The sequence below is a fragment of the Psittacula echo genome (assembly GCF_963264785.1).
Source record: "Psittacula echo genome assembly, chromosome: 10".
Classification (NCBI taxonomy): Eukaryota; Metazoa; Chordata; class Aves; order Psittaciformes; family Psittacidae; genus Psittacula; species Psittacula echo.
Genome location: NC_137741.1, coordinates 9,063,643 through 9,081,700, shown reverse-complemented (window position 1 = coordinate 9,081,700; position 18,058 = coordinate 9,063,643). Strand labels below are relative to the sequence as shown.

General features: G+C 34.2%; 1 protein-coding gene across 1 annotated transcript in view; it reads left to right on the top strand.

The window, feature by feature from the left end:
- UNC13C (unc-13 homolog C) overlaps window positions 1-16,031 on the top strand; it is a gene marked incomplete at its 3' end in the record, with an annotated part of 135,729 nt that extends 119,698 nt beyond the window's left edge. Inside the window, exons 25-31 of the mRNA XM_080626807.1 lie at window positions 432-555; window positions 1,733-1,789; window positions 2,851-2,931; window positions 7,597-7,744; window positions 14,172-14,264; window positions 15,006-15,165; window positions 15,746-16,031. Coding sequence (XP_080482933.1) covers window positions 432-555; window positions 1,733-1,789; window positions 2,851-2,931; window positions 7,597-7,744; window positions 14,172-14,264; window positions 15,006-15,165; window positions 15,746-16,031 — 949 coding nt within the window. The remainder of the gene's footprint in view (window positions 1-431; window positions 556-1,732; window positions 1,790-2,850; window positions 2,932-7,596; window positions 7,745-14,171; window positions 14,265-15,005; window positions 15,166-15,745) is intronic.
- Between the last annotated feature and the right edge of the window lie 2,027 nt (window positions 16,032-18,058).

Below are 18,058 nucleotides of genomic sequence, written 5' to 3'. Positions count from 1 at the left end.
CTGAATTTGCATTAGCTATCAGCACTCAATTCTACATCACAGTTGAAACACAGGACAAAGGAGATGTTTGGTTTTTATTTTTAAGACATAAACAAATTATATAATAAAACTTTAATTTAGAGGCTTAGGAATGCTAAATGGTTTCATCCATCAAACTGTACAACTCAGCATCATTTTGTATTTTTTTCAATAAATATCAGTAATATAATAAGTAACAAATTGGAAAGTGGAGATTTACATGATTTTATAATCTGCACATGTTTTCTTTTTACCAAAATATTCACTCTTAGTATGCAAAATAACTAATCCATTGAGAAATACTCATTGGTAGGGAAAAGCTAAGCCATAATGTCAATTAATCTGAGTATATGTGATACAGCACCTCTGAAGTCTTGATGCCTGAGACTGGTTTGTGTTTTGTTTTATTCCAGTTTAAGTGTCTCTGCGAAAATCTGTGAGAAGACAGTTCTGAAACGGGTTTTAAAAGAGCTCTGGAAGTTAGTCTTGAACAAAATAGAAAAACAAATTGTGCTTCCACCACTGACGGACCAAACTGTAAGTGTCCCAGCACATTACTGGATTAGTGCTTGTGGTATCACATGTGACTGCTACACTTGACCAGTTGTTGGGTTTTATTATGGTAGCCTCTATATAAAGTGTCCCTGTTGGCGGGCATGGTGAAAGGTGTATAGCTAGTTGCCTTTAATTTGCTAGCTCTGTTTACTGCTGAACACACAATTAAACAAAATCAATGAAAAGCAGGGTACTGTAAGAGAGATGTTTCCCTTTTGTAGCCTTGAATATTACTTTCTGTCTGATGTGAGAGGCACAGACATTTGGATTTGTTTATTTTGTAATTTTTAGATATATCTTACTATTGTCTCTACTAATAAATACTGACAATTTCAGCTACAGTTCTATATCACATCTTTTGCAATTGAGCCATACAGAAGCAAGTTTTTTTCAGGAAACTGAAATGTTTTGGAGCAGAAAATCTAATGAAAAATTGTTCTGTATTGTGCTACGTAAGTGGGACTGACTTTTTTTCCTGAAATCCAGGTATTCAGAAACGTCTTGCTGAACTGCTGAGTAATGCACTAGTAATTGTATTTCTTGGAGTAATTGTGATAAAACACATAAGCATGGATTCTGTTTGTCTAAGGCAAACATGTAGTCATTGGCCTTTGGTGACATTCCAGGACTTGGCTATTGTAAAATATTGGTTTAAGTTTGCAACACTTTGGTATCTTTTCTTAAAAAAAAGAAATAGTTTTGGCTTAACAGCACACTGTTGTGCTGTGTGTGACTCAACTGAGATGTCACTGTAGACAGCTAAGCTTTTTCAGCTTTCTCTGCACTGAGGAATTTGTTTATATTAGCACCTGAGAGCTATGATTATGGCCAAATCTCTCATTGACATGCTCTATAAGAACAATTCCAGCCTTAGCTTCAAAATTTTAAATAGAAGAGACAGGAGCACAAGAAACCACTGTCAACAGAATACGCAATATTTGTATCAAATATGTGATACTGGAGGGAATCGTGCTGCAGGCATTCAACCACTCGGCCTTAGCAACTGGATGGAAAATACGTCTCGTGTAATTGAAATTTCTATTTAGCTTTGCAAAACAGTGACTTTGGCTGATGTCCTAGCAGAAAATAAGATCATGTTGACATAAAGAGCAAACACACTGTAGTGAGTCTGTTTCCTGAATTTTCAATGTGATTACAGGGGCCCCAGATGATATTCAGCGCAGCCAAAGATCTTGGACAACTGTCAAAACTCAAGGTAATGGAGCCAAATGAAACTATGAGTGGCTTGCTCTAATGAAAAAAAAATGGATGAAATATTAGTGATTATAAGGCCATGCATCATTCTTGTGCTTATTTACAATAATATTATTTACAATCATTGCTTATTGCTTATTTATAATAGTAAGATTGAATATGAAAGAAACTATTAACAGGTGAGTAAATGATTTTACAGTCTCATCAAACCAAATTAAGAAGATAAGAATGTATGCTTTCTATGGTAAGGGATCACTAGATAAGTGAAGAGATCATTGCTGTGTTGCACAAATAGGCCTCCTAAGCATTAAACATCACAAATATGAGATCTTTTCATTGCCTTTTGGAACCAGTTCTTAAAAAACTCTAAGGCGGAGATACAGTAATTTCTTTTTTCTGTGTATTCGGTACTGAAGTCCATAACACACTTGATGGAGAGCTCAGTCATTTGATATTGATGTCACTTTATTTGCCAATCAATTTTTCCATTAGGATTTCAGTTTTGGACAGAAATGTGGTAATTCATGCTTCTATGAATAATTGCTCAGTTTGCGAGAGGAGTTAAAATACTGCCTAAGTAAATCAGAGGATGCTTATTTTAGGAAAAGATTTCACATGAGTGTAGTCACTTTATAAATCTTTAACTTCTGTTCTAATAGGAAAAACCCTTTTTAAAAAAATAGAGGGCACTAAACTGTCAGGTTTATTAATACAATTATTTCAGTATCATCTAATTATTTAAACGTAATACTTAACCTTTTCCCTGACCCCATCCCCCTCCGCCCCCAAAGAGAGAAATATTATATCCTGGGAAAAGAAATAAAGCTACACAGATGCTCAGTATTGAACATTGGTTCTTTATCCCTACAGCCTGTGTTTTCAAGAAATGTGATTGCTCTAGGTTCTAATTTGTTGTAAAAGAAGTATGAAGTTGAATTAATCCCTCTTAATCATAGAGGCTTGAGGAGCATTTGATGGCTTGCTTTGTTTATTTGTTTTTCCAAGCACAGAGAGGCCACAATACTGTCTCAAAACCAACTGCAGTCTTAACTTGCTTTGCAGGACCATGTGATTCGAGAGGAAGCCAGAAGCCTGACCCTGAGGCAGTGTGCAATAATGGAAGTAGCACTAGCAACTATAAAGGTACAGCTTTACATGTTTTTCTGTTCTGTGCTTAAATGACCAAGAGCATGATGGACATAAACAACAAAATCTAATGTAGAATGGGCCCTTAGAATCATAAAGATCCCTTTAATGTCAAGAACCATTTGAAACTAAGCTCCTTGTGCTGGCTTGAAAGCAAATGTCTGAGAGTCTGCTTGCAGAAAAGTCAGGAAAAAATACCAGTTGCAGACAGAATTATGTTCCCTGAAAGGACTGGGTGGCCAAAGCTTATCTGATTTTCGTGTTCCTTTAATGCTTAGACTTAGTGCAGCTGGGCTAAATCCTTATTATGTTGCAGCATAGCCTCTTTTTCTCCCACAAAGGAGACACTGAGCCTGAAAAGTGCATTTATTCATCATTGCACTCTCCTGCAAATGCGTATGACGTGGTTTTTTTAATAGAACACCAGAAAGTAAGGCTTTTAATGCCATGCATTACTGTGCAGTCTTAAATTAAAAGTGCAGTTGAATTTTATCAACCTTTTACAGTTTGGAATTCACCACAGAATTTACAGTCACTCATAAATAATTTGAATTAGTTTAAAGATGCTTTTTAATTATTCTACACGTTGGTCCCTTTTCAGTGGGAAAAAAAAAATGTATCCATCAATCACACACCTGTTAAAAACCACTTCTTAGTAGAGAAAATCCCTCCAAACTTACCTGGTGCTAATCTCATTACTAGAAATACAGAACAATTTATTGGTAATTGATAAAGTAACTCTAAGACTTAACATGTCTGGCAGGATGAAAGCATTAGGCCATAAGCCAGATGAAATGTTCTGGAAAATTTTTCTTCACTTCCACTCATGTTATTGTTATTGCTTTACGCTCCAAATATAAAAATAAAGAGATTAACAAAGTCCTTTTTATTTTTTAATTAAAAAATTGATGCTTTTATACAATCATCACAGATGTGGTTTCTGAAGTCAAAAGAAGCCATTTGATGTATTTATCAGTCTTTTTCACATTAGCCTGAATCTTTACTTGCTGTAAATAACTTGAAAGCAATACGTTTGTAGAATGACAGCATATTTTTATGTCTGCTGCTAAAGAGACAGCACATCAGGAAGCTAGGGATGTTGCTACTTAAGTATGAAATTGAAGTTGTATACATACTGAAGTAGACATATTCATGATCAAGTCTTGTGCAACAAAATAGTGTCTCAAAGGAAAAGAAAGAAGTATCAGAGAGGGCTCCTAATTGCCATTTTTTGTACTTGCAGTGGAATTTATATTTCTTTCAGAAATAAAAATAGTATTTGGTGATTATTGATATTGTGAAAACAGAAACGGAACAAAATGCTGAAGTATTGTGTGCTCCCACAGTAAGCCCTGGGGAGTCCCCAATTCAGTGTGTGAATCTAATTAACTATTTTCCTTTCAAAACATTTGTTCTAAATAAATAAAAGCTGGGAAAATGTAATTTCTAACCTTGTGAAAGAAGTTAGAAATAGAGAAAATACTCTATTAATTCAGTACTCTTATCTCTGTGCAATGAATGCATAAACTGAGCAAAACAATAGTCTCTGAAGAAGATATTTTCAAGTTGTAAGGGAATGACCTGGCATTAAAACCTGGACTGGAGTTTGTATGTGATATAGAAGGTTATTTTTTTCCAAAATATGAAGCATATAGCCTTGATCATGCAGAAATTGGTCTTAGAAAGTAAATGAAGACAAACTTTGTGAGTTAAGAAAAAGGGTTGCTAAGTTCATTTAGAAATGTAGCTCATAAGTCTAATGATCAAAAGATACAGGTTTTTGGTCATGCTAGGTAGGTGTGGTTTGTTTAAAAGCAAAAGAAATGGCTACCCGAATAAGAAAATGATAAAAATGGCAGATGGTATCTGTTCAAAAATTAAGCAGCTGATCATTATAAGAGAAGGACTTACAAGAAGGAAGTTGATCTTTGTGCTTGCAGTCTTTTCTTTTTTTTTTTTTCCTTTCATTAGTCTAATTTTTAGTACCAAAAATTAATTTGCTGAGCCGCTTAGAATTTACTAGATGATGGTGGTGTTAATGCTTTGAAGAACATAAAGGAATAATCTGTTTCATCTTAAATGCATGTAGTATATCATCAGTCTTAGAGAACCTTGCCAATTTATACTTACATTTTTTTAGCGTAACTTGCATTTTATTGTTAGGAGAAGTGACTTGCTGGCCTGTTATCTCAAACTGAGTTCTCTCAGCTATCTTGTTATCTTGGCCAGAGATAACATCAATTGATAATATTGTGCTATTTTCCATTTTTATCTTTGCATGCACTCTAAAACCAGAGGCACTCTACAAAGTGAACCTGCCACCCAGTATGACTTGTGTGGCATTTGTCAAGTTTGGGCTGTGCCTGCAGCAGCTACAGCATTGATTTCCACATACTTGACATTATGCACTTATGTCTACACCTTTCATTTGTCAGTATGCCTTTCAAGCCTCTCGTGTCACCTCTGAGCCTTGAAACCCCTTAGACTGGAGTATGAGTGAGTAGCAGGCAAACTATTTTAAGGCTTACATCCCTAAAGAGCAGGGTATTAGGTGTCTATATGAATCTGTAAAACTCTGTATACTCATTATTTTTCTATATTTATTATATAGTTACAATAGAGGTTTTACAATGTGAAATTTAGCCTTTATACGCAAAAGCAAAAGAATACTTAAAAACTCAGGAAAATTAGGGTCAGGTGTCCTTGTTTCTTTAAAGGTCTGTTAGGTATCATGGAGCTGCTGCTGCAGATAGCATTTTATTGGGAGATAGAACTAATTAAAAAAAAAAAAAAAAATCACATTGATTGTCACAATACCAGGAAATATTAACAGATTTTAGCATTTGTTTATAAATTGATTAGATCCTTAGTGAAATAATGAATACAGTTTTAAACAATTAAGACAACAGAGATTTCTTTGGAACATATAGTATGAAATAATTCACGTGGGAAGATGCACATTTCATGTAAGTATGTGATGATGACAAGATAATTTATTCAGAACCTCTTAAATTGACATTAACTGCCCACATAGGATTAAAACAATATAAAACTTGTCAGCCTGATGAATTCAAATCCTTTTTTTTGCTCTCATGGATATTTTTTCCCCTGTAACAATCAGTAGACATCAATACAGAAATGTAAATAATGACTTTGCTATGAAACGTACATTTATGTTTCATCTCCTGCAAACATCTTGAGGAACAGAAGATGAAATGGGTAGACTAACACACAATGGGTGTGTATGGACTATGGTCTGCTTTGTCCACAGACAAGCTTAGGATAAATCACATAGTATATATGTGTGTATGTGAACTCAAATGTATATATTGCATATATCCCTTTGACAACACTCCAAAAATGCAGGGACATGCAGTCCCTGTATTGAGTGGACCAATAGTGCCTGTCAAGTAGTCACAGTGTTTTCCTGAGAAAACATTGCTTGCTTTTACTAATTAGCCATTACCAGAGGCTTTCTACATCACTCTTGAGACCTAGAACTGTAATGTAAATGCTTTGCAAAGTGTTTGAACAAAATACTAGTTTTAGACTTGTGTAGCCAATATATATATACACACACACATACACATACATATTTTTTTCCTTTGTAGTTTAAATGCATTAGCTCATCAACCACTGTTTTTATAAAATTTTAGGGAATAATTTTCATTCTGGGAGGAAGAAGGGAGGAATCTGTCCTAATTTTTGTGAACTCAGCTTTGGGATTGGAAACAAAATATAATCCTTGCAATAGTTTACATAGTCATTATAGCATCAAAGAGGTAAACATATTTTGTTCCAAATTTAGCTATGCCAGCAGATCAGGAGTCTTATTTAAAGTATTTAAGCTAACTTAGAAACACCACTGGTGTTGTGGTTTACTGCTACAACATTCATCAGTCTGCATAAAGAGAACTACATAAAGTTGAGTACAAATATTCTGCCTTAAAGGAAATAATCTTTTAAAGGGTGAAATGTACACTCTGTCTTCAAGGACACTACCAACCTTTTCTCTTCCATCCTTTTCCTGTTACAGTTCAGGAAACCCTAATGTGTTCAGACAAGGATGACAACGCATATTTTTTGCATATCCACAATAAGTCAAAATTAGAATCAAAAAGATAATCACCGTGGAAACTGACACAGAATTTCTTATTATTTCCCAAAGCATAAACATAATTTCTGGCACAATCACAATGCAATTCTAATCCACAACTTCATATTCTAGGATCTTGTCTTTTTAAATTTTAACAAATTTTCACTTTCCTCAGAAATAATACATTCTTGTGCTGTAAACCGTGCCTTGCTTTTAGAGGTTTTTTATATAAAGAATTGAGACTGATTCCACTCTCCACAACCTAAAAGAACACTGCAAATACACATATCAAGTTTTGACATGGAAATACTTGAGATCTTGAAGACCAAAATTAAAATGTAGTTTATTTGCTGTCCTACAAGGCTTACATTTTTACTTTTAGAAAGCAACTCAGTAGTAAAAATTATGATAGTTACACCTTGACTGCTATAATTATAAATCCAGCTCCACATGCCAGCTGTTACTTTTTGAAGTTGTGTAAAAATTTCACTTACCATTGTGTCAGTAACGAGACCTCTCTCAGATTATTTGTCTCTCTGAATAACCATATTTGGTTTTCATTTTAGCAATACTTCCATGCTGGAGGCAGTGGGCTGAAAAAGAATTTCCTGGAAAAGAGCCCGGACCTACAGTCCTTGAAATATGCTTTGAGCCTTTACACACAAACTACTGATGCCTTGATAAAGAAGTTTATAGACACTCAGACATCTCAAAGTAAGTGATCTGTTAGAGAGATATAAGTATGTCAAATTCTATTTTAAATGCTTTCAATGATTGGTTGCCAATCACATTTTCCAAACACTGTGGTATTTTAGAATTTATTGGCACAGTTTTGCCTCTGTGATGTTATCCCCTGTCAATGGCTATTGTCAATCAGTGGAGGTTACCTGAAATCAGTGCATTTTTCAGCTTCTCAGTTTACATGAAGAATAGGTCCCATAGCTCTGTATGAACACTAAACATCAGGGTCATTTATAGGAGTACTCCACACACAACCAGGGTTGTAGAGCCCATACCAGAATGCTTATCGTAACTGCAGAAAGCAAGTGAATTCTATAGAGTACGTTGGCAGCCCTAGATACTTTCAGACCTGAAGGATGTTAATTACTAATCACAAATAACAGCAAAAAGCATGTCCTATCCCTTAAGGTTTCCTTTTGGAATTAATAAATTGTGATTCCATATTACAAAATGCACGTACAAAACACATACCACTTCTAGCATGGCATCTGCACATTCAAAAGGAATAGTTTTCTGTAGGCTAAAATACATTATTATTTTCCTTTGTGCATTTCAGAATTCAAATTCAAAACCATCCTGCTGAAAATGTCACATCATTTCTTCTGCCTACTTATCAAAATTCAAAATTTCATTGCTTTACCAAAAGCAAAGACAAAGAACATGCAAGATTATGATATTAGGTGTACTTAGAATCTGGACATCAGCAATGCTCGAGCCACTTTTTCCTGATCTAGAATTTAGGTATAGTGCATTGAAAAAACCCTAAAACACAAAATCCTCTTCATTTAAAATATACATACACATCAATGATGTGTTTCAGAAAGGATATTCCATGGTTTTAGTAAGAGGGCAAGAGTTCATGGTTATCCTTTCAGCAAAGTTTCCTTCTATTTTCAAAAAGAAGCTATTTCTTAGCATTTTTCTTCTTGATCTAGGACAGTGTTTTCTACTTCCACAGTACATAAAGGAACTGGTTTTGTGTAGACAATGATTCATACTTTACAACTGAAAAAATTGCTATAGAACTTTAATATATAAGGAACAGATTCTCTCCTCTGCCTCTCAGAAAAGATTAACAATATGGATTTAGGCAGAAATTATTAATAAATTATTAATTTTGCTTTTCCTTATGCGTACTTTCATTGTAGCTTCAGGACAAAAAATTATCCAGGTTGTAGTCATAAGTTAGAGATCTTTCATAATTCTTGAATCACAACCATGAATTTCCTGATCTTCTTCATGATTTCAGCCTGAGGTCTGTATTTATTCCTGTGCACACATTAGCATGCTTATATTTGCACACTATCAGAAGTTAGCCACTGGGAATGAAAGTTAAGGAAAAGTGACTCACAGCTTTTCAACATCCTTTAATGTCTCATTTAAAAGAGCTAAAAATCTAATCTAGTACAACATCCAGTATCACAACTGTAATTGTCATTAGCATTTAGTTAAAATGCTCCTATTTACAAGTAAAAATTTTCACTGAAGTATAATTACATTTATATCTGCCCTCATATTCATGCAGGTATCCAATCCATAATCAATAGACAGTTGGATATAGTTACACTCAAAGCAATGGAAAGATTGCTTTAAATCTAAGGAAAATAGCATATTGAATAATAACTATTATTTAGCCTGGAAGTCACCTTTTAATTGAATTAAGTTATACCCTCAGCTTTTAGACTACTTAATTTAAAGGATAACAAAATTAAAAGGAGATTTATGGCTTGGTTTAGATTAATAACTAATCTAAAGTTACTAAAGTCTTAAATCTTCAGTAATCTCATAAACTATAGCCTGTGTGTTAATGTTTACTTTTGGTTACCATCAACATTAATTAGTTTTAGCAAGTTACATAAAAAGACAGCGCCTGAAACACTGCAGTGCCCTGAATTTACTTTCATTTATTACCCCTAATTTGTCCAAAGTAAATGCCACTGTTGCATCTAAAATAGCTACTTATTGGAAATAGAGAAATTCTTTTTCTTATACATTTACAGCAGTTTAGTTTTTTATAAACCTTATTAGAGAATGCTGCTGTTATTGTAAGGTACATGACAGAGCATTCCATAGTGGCAGGACTGCAATATATTTTTAGCTTGACTTTGAAGAGTTTGTATAACTTACACAGAAAAATTAATACTTGACTAGCAACTTAGCTCCTACCACAGTCCCTACTTGTGTGTTCAAACAGCTGCAGAAAGCACGGTTATTTCACATCAGCTGTTTTTTATCTGATTTCTTCATTCTTACTCTGGACAATTGAAATGTGAAAGAGGAAGAAGCATCTGAAAACAAGAAAATAAGCAGAATTAAAAATATTTACCTAATGAGATTAACTGTAACAGTATGTCCATATTTTCCTTGTGAAGCCACCCACATAGGGAAGAAAATTACTTGTTCAACTTAGAAAACAGCAAAGATGCTACAGTTTAAGGCAAGCAGATAGGTAACATCAGAGTAGAGAAAACAGAAATCATTTAGCAGCTTTTTTTATGTGAAAAAATTAAGGGAGATGCTCCCATTGAGTCATGAAATCAAGACTGGACCCCCTTGCTTTCTAAACTCCTGAAGGAGCTTAGGTGTGGCTGGATCTAGTCTTAAACTCAGACTTTGACAGTGATGTTTATCTAAAGGGTTACAATCATACCAGTTCAGCACAGAGGGAGTTTTTACACAGCCTTCATCTAATAGCAGCTTATAGGTTTAAGGTGGATCTTACAGAGTCAACAGAAGTTTGCACAGTTGCCATAAAGACATAGAAAGGTACGTGTTAAAAATTCCCCTCATATGTCAGAGTTTCTCAGCAGGTGAGGATCAAGTCCTGAGGAGTGGCGGACTTCAGCCCAGCTTCTGTCTTTTGGTGACAGTCCCAATGGTCCCTTGATTACCACAACCTTGAGAGTCTGCAAGCTCTGAGGGTGTTGCACTCAGAGGGAGATGCTAGGCACCACCCACTGTGGCTCAGGAGAGCTCCAAGGGCCTCACTTTGGACCACTATTTATAGGGTATTTATAGGGTATAATGTATGCAAAAGTTGAATATAATTGTGTGAATTAAAAAAAAAAAAAAAAAAAAAAAAAAGTAAATTTAAGTAAAGGATTTCTGGAAATATATGTGTATGTATTCAATGAATTCTGACATTCGGTCCTTTCAGAGCAAGTAATAGCTTATTGCTTCGGAATAACTGCAGATAGTATTAAAGTCTTTGAAATATAAATAGGAGTTTTGTTTTCAAACTCCTGAGAACACATACTGATCTCTTCTGGACACTGTTTAGACTGCTCCATAGATACCAGCTTCCAGAAATTGAACATATTCTCTCCTCAGAGGCACATAAGTTCTCATATATGTACATTTCTGAGTTCTCTGGAACCTGAGCTGGAAAAGATAATGAATCTAGATCCACAGCTAGCTGCCCGCTGCTGGTTTTGGTGACAAAGTCTAACCCTTATTTTTCTGCTGAATTTTGCCTGAATTTCTAAAAAGTTCTAGTTTTGACTACACCCCCTTGTCCCATATCTCTGTTCTCTCCGATGCACACACTCTGACTACTTAACCATACACTTAAGGCTCAACAGATCTATAAATTGGACAAAAGGTAGAGCAGGGGAAATTGACTTTGCCAACTGCAGAGATTTCTTTTTTTGAATTAATCAAGTCCTGTTAACTTTGCAAAACCAATGCAAGTTGGTGGAAAGGCTCATTTACACAGTGGAAAAGTGAGAACACCTGCATATTGTCCTCAGGTATTTTGCAAAAAAAATGAGTCCTCCTTACTTTTACATTATGACTGTATAGATTGTCCCTGCAAGCACCACTAAATCAGAACGGACACTGCACAGGCCACAAACACCTTCCCAGTCAGTTCTTATGGTGTTCAATGAAATGAAAAACTTAATAAAAAAATAAAAAAAGGAGGGAAGAGGAAGAAAACAAAGAAAAGAAGAATCAAATACAATAGAAAACAATAGATTACAATAGATTACAATAGAAAAGAACAAAATACAATAGAAAAGACTAAAAAAAGTATATGAGAGAAAATAATACAATATAAACCACTAAAATACAATAGAAAATACTAGAAAAACAGTATAACAAACACTAGACTACAAAAACAAACAATAGCAAAGTATAAAAGCAATAACAAGTAGAAAAGACTAGAACAGTATAGCAAAGAATAGCATATAATAGCATACAATGGAAAGTAGAAAACACTAGAAAATAGTATGCAAATAATCAAATGCAATAGCAAATAATTGAATACAACGGAATACAATAGGATGCAATAGAATACAATAGAAAATACTGGAAAATAGTATAGCAAACAATAGAATACAATGGGATGCAACAGGATGCAATAGACAACAGAAGATACTAGAAAATAGTATAGGAAAGAATAGCAAGTAGAATGCAACAACCAACCAGAATTCAGTAGAATGCAACAACCAACCAGAATTCAGTAGAATGCAACAACCAACCAGAATTCAGTAGAATGCAACCACCAACCAGAATTCAGTAGAATGCAACCACCAACCAGAATTCAGTAGAATGCAACCACCAACCAGAATTCAGTAGAATGCAACAGAAAATAGAAAAGCCTAGAAAATAGTATAGCAAGCAATAGCAAAGAAGGGAACGCAAGGGAACACAAAGGAAAAAAGTATAGCAAGCAATAGAATACAACGACAGCAAGCAATAGAATACAACGACAGCAAGCAATAGAATACAACGACAGCAAGCAATAGAATACAACGACAGCAAGCAATAGAATACAAGAAATACCAGAAAAATGGTATAGCAAACATGAGCAAGGAATAGCAAACAGGAGAATACAATAAAATTAAATCAAAAGAGTAGAAAAGAAAAAATAATAGTAGAATAGAAAGGAAGAATACCAAACAACACCAAAGAAAAATGAAGAGAGTAGAAACAGGTAAAATTGAACAGAAAAAAAAAAAATAAAAGAAAAGAATAGAAAAGAAATTTAGAAATTAAAAAAAGAATAGAAAATAAAATATTCTGATCTTTCATCCAGTAACAGTTTCAGCTTTCAATTACAAGAATAGCTTCTTCCCTAGCTGAAAAACAGTAAAAACATTCCATTATTATTCTCTTTTGCTATTAGGTGACTGCTGCATAAAAAGAGCCCTTGTTTTGCAGGCAAGCCTTTACTATCTCTCTCTGACATACAATTTGCTACTGTCTTTTATTCTTCAGATTGTGAGAAACAGACCCTCAAGTAAAGCCTCCTCCAGATTCAAGGATTTTACTTTAAACTACCAGCAGAGATATGATGAATATGAACAGCTCTTAAAGCAGTTTCAGAAGAAAGAATTGCTATCATAAGATAGAAAATTAGATAAGTTGATGTTCATAACATGAAATGATATGTTAACCTAGGATTATACAATCATCTTCAGAATGTACAGAGCTGATAAAAGAGTTTGTTTGGCTGACTTCAGGGACAGATTTTTTTCAGTACTAGGTATTTGTGTCCAACCTTTTTTTTTTTATATCATCAAATTATTGTTTTTTCAAGGCTGCTACCAAGTTTTGCCATTCTGAACAATAAATAGGAGACATTTCTGTACTCAGTACGTTCAGTTTATTCTATGCACTCTTTCCCTGTGATGTTTTCCTAGTTCTCCTGTTCAGCTTCACCATTAAAGCTTTTTAATCGGAACAAAAGATTAATGACTTAAAGTTACAGTATGCTCAACTCAAACTTCATAGCCAAAGATGGCTGCATGTAGAATCAAAAGCATCATTCATAAAAAGGTCCACTACCAAAAAACAAAATAAAAACCAACACAAACACATACAAACCAAACTGTTCAGGTTGAATTCCATGTATTTTGAAACAATTTGAAAAAGGTGAAATTTCACAATTCAAAGAACAAGATAGAGTAATGTTCTAGAAGCCCCAGTCTCTACACTCTTTGATTTACTTTACATCATCAGAAAGCCAATGAGAATAACTTATAAATAAATATACCCTATATATTATATTGGAGTACAATCTCAGATAAGCTGCCTTTTGAATTTTAGGTATCTAAAATCCTCAAACACATTCTTGCAATAAGATGGGTTGTACATGCAAACACAGTTTGACAAAACCAGCAATGTTTGCATTTCTAGGTGCAACCACACCTAATGACAACAAAGTCCCAGGTTAAAGGGGGTTTTTTTATTTCCCTGAGGCACTTTACATAGACATTTGCAATTGCCAGGTACTTTTGTGGCAAAATCACTTATGAATCTGTAACTGATTCCCACTTAAATGTGAAATCTATGTCAGACGCTTCTGTTTCTGACAGAAAATACCGCTCCCCTTCTTTCACTGTCCTTCTTGGTGTATTAGAAAGCAAGTGTGCTAACCTACTAATTACTATTTCAGGTCAAACCAATAATAATTCAGTGGGTGAGATATCTATACAGGTGGATATCTCTACACATCCTGGAACTGGTGAGCATAAAGTCACTGTAAAAGGTAAGTTTAAAATAGTTAATTTCAAAAAGAAAGCAGTAACAAAGTCCAGAACTCCCAAGCACTATATCCGAAGTAAAACACATCAATAATGAAACAACAAATGTTAAGTGTTAAAGTACTTGTAAAGCTATAAGTATACTTCAGGTGATTAGGCTTATACTTTTTTCTTGCTCAACAACAGCAGAAGTTAGGATTATCCAGGTAAATACTGTCCAAGCTTCTCTGCATAGACAGTTAAAATTTATTATAAAAAAGTTACGGAGTTACAAGTTCACAGTTGCTAAATTGAGATTCTGAATTGCTTGAATGTAAGTTAGTTTTCAAAAAGCTGTAGCAAAGCTGGGTGATGAATGATTGCACCAAGACTTTAAAAGTTCCATTTTTAACAACACGCCTTTATTCTGCACAACTGCAATTCCAGATGAAATCTGGTATTATTTAGATCAGCATAAGCTCTTTTTTTTTTTTTTTAATTACAGTGCCAGTAGCAGAAAAAAAACCTTTTCATGTAAAGCATTTGTAAAATACATGTTTATATTTGCTACTGTTGTAACTGCAAGTAGCCAGACATCTTACCTGACAGAGAACAGGCAAAGCTTCTCTGAGGCTTGCCAGGTACTGGTATGCTATAGGAAAACTCTTCAGTCACCTTTCATTACCTATACAAAGTCATGCTGGATAAATAATTTGAGCTTTTCCAGTGGAATTTTATTTAACTTCATTTCTTTTATTTCTTTATAGTTGTAGCAATTAATAATCTAAACTGGCAGACAACAGCTATGTTCCGGCCATTTGTGGAAGTTTGCATATTGGGTCCTAACCTAAGTGACAAGAAGAGAAAACATGGAACCAAGACAAAGAGCAACACTTGGTCTCCAAAATACAATGAAACTTTCCAATTGTAAGTGATTTTTATCTATTAATTGCATATTTTTTGAAAATTTTGTTAGAATTTCTTGCCATGAAACCAGCAAGAACATAGAAGACATCCTAAGGCCATTAAACACATCAGAGTCCATAGATACAGACACAACTTCAAAATTATTTAGTAATTTGTACCTTTGTTTTACATGAAGATGAGTTACAACCACTAAGTCTTTCAACTTACAGAAACTGGTTAAAATGTGCAATTCATTTTGATTCAAAGATGTGGTTATGATAGCTGTAGAACTAGTTGAACATTTTAGGTATGTTCTAGGGAAATTAACAGGAAATTTCAGATATTGAGGGAATGAAGAACGCTCTATTTCTGTTCAGGTCAGGGGGAATAGAGAATGCATCATCAGTAGTATCTGGCAAGGTTAACAGTTTAGAAGGTTTAAAACTAAATTATGTTCTGTTGCAACAAAAAAATGGAACTACAAAAATTAAACTGCCACTATCAATCACTTCAATTCTTACAAGCTTTTTAGAGTAGGTTCATTTCTTAGAAGAATTAAACTGAACTCCTTGTTCTAAGCTCATATTTTTAATCCCTGCAGCATTCTGAGTAACGAAGATAAGCCAGGAGCCTACGAACTTCACCTCTCAGTGAAAGATTACTGCTTTGCTAGGGAAGATCGCATTATAGGAATGACAGTTATTCCGCTGCAAAACGTAGCAGAGAAAGGTAGCTGTGCATCTTGGTACCCTTTGTTGAGAAACATCTCTGTAGATGAAACTGGGTTAACAATTCTCAGAATACTTTCTCAGAGGACCAATGATGAAGTTGCTAAAGAATTTGTAAGACTTAAATCAGAAACAAGATCTCCTGAAGAAATGGCCTAAAATATCCAAGTAATGCAAGATTGTCACCGCCAAGAGCATAGATACAATGCTGTTGTCCAAATAGTGCATGCATGAGCAATTCTGTGGGAATGTTTCATTATGTTTTCAGTGTTTGCTAGTACTTACGTACTATATTTGCAAGATATATCAAAGAGCTGTATGTCTTTTATACATATTTTGGTCTTTGGTAAAGTAATTGTTCCAATGAAGTGCCAAAACTAATATTAAGGGTAAAACATTTCATCATATGTTTTTAAATGTCGATTTCACCTCATGACAATTCCTTTATTTTGTAAACATTTCTTAATTAATAAATAATCAGCTTTTTAAATTTATTAATAGGTTGTTAAACTACTGTGTTGCTTATTCTAAATTAAGTTACCTCCCTTAATATTATTTAAAATAGTTGTACCTAGCTTTCTTCAGACCATCATTTTATGCAAGCCTCATTTTAGGTCTCTTACTGATAACTTTTTCTATCAATTAATCATTACTACAGGTGCAGTTACTTATAGAAAGTGTTTGTAATTTTATAATTACCAATATAAAGTAATGACTTTTGCATAAAAACTGAAAAAGGATGGAAATATTTTATGCTAATCTTTTTCCAACCTTTCATAAATATCACTGTGAAGAAACACTGTTAAAGCAAGTTCTCAAGAAGCTGTGCTTATCAGAGTTTGTTACTGACGTTTGATATCTTGAGATAACTTTGTTCTTTAAAACTGCCAAGGTAACACCATATTTGTATTAAAAGAGTAAGTCAGTATCTGTAGAAAAAGACTGCTATACAGTACATGTGCTTTTAAAAAATCATTTTTTTAAATGATTTGGTACTGTGCAAGGGTTAGTAGTTTGGAATATGTAATGTTGGTTTGTGGTTTGTTTCTAGACATTGTTTATGAAAAGAAAAGATGCTGTTAGCATTTTCACTCAGAGTTAGTGACGTTGCTGTATATACTTAGCTACTTAGCTGTAACATCAGGTAAGTGCTTTCTTTTTTTTTTTTTTTTAGAAGAGTTAAACAGTTTGTACTTATGCAGCATTACTGTGTATTGCACTAAGCAAACTCTGTGTCCTGTAAATATATTTAGTGAGAAATTGTAAAATAAAGTATGAAGAAACTGCTTTCTAGTTTTGTCACTGGATATTACTGTGTATCTGTCAGTTTTAGGTGCATGTGAAGGCCATGCAGTGGATTTACAATGGAGCTTTATAGTGAATCAAACAACAATTTCCAGTGTCTAGCATTTAGCTCTTTTGTAGGAGTAAGATTTGATATGTCAGTGTCCTAAAAAACTGTGATAAATGGGGTAGATATATATACAATACAATGTTTGTAATAATACAAATTCATATTTGCCATTGGCTTTGGTCACAAGTGTTTCTAATGACACAGGTTGGAGTTCTCAACTTCGCTTGGAGGGATCAGGGTTGTGGGGAGGGTAGGGAATGACAGAAAAACAAGAGGGAGGGCACTCAGCTACTATGTTGATGCCAGTCTTTCAAAAATGCAGTACATGACTCCACGGAGATAAACCAGCTTCTTTCCAGGATATCCTGTTGGAAGATATTAGCTGAGATGTCTTTCAACAGCCTCAGTACTCTTGCTTGAATAGTAAAAGTTAATTAGATTGGCCATAAGTATATTTAGACATTTAGAGAAGATCTGCACAGCTCTTAGAGAGTGAGTTAAACAGTGCTTCACTAGGATCATAGCAGGATGGATGGGACCCAAGTCATCTTATTATTGCATATCCTGCTGATAGTTTTGCATTGCAAAATACATTATAGCAGAGAGATATTTTGATGGCTACATTTTTCTAACTCATTAACTTCACTTAACTCATTTAACTCATTAACTTCAGAAAATCATTTCTCCCTGTGAAAAGATAAATAAAAATGTTAAATCTCAGGGAATTAAATACATAAATATAAGAAAAAGTGAATATTAGCAGACATTCTGAAACCTAAATCAACTTACTAGAATAATTTTGCTTTGTCTGATCCCAAATTCAAATGTCACA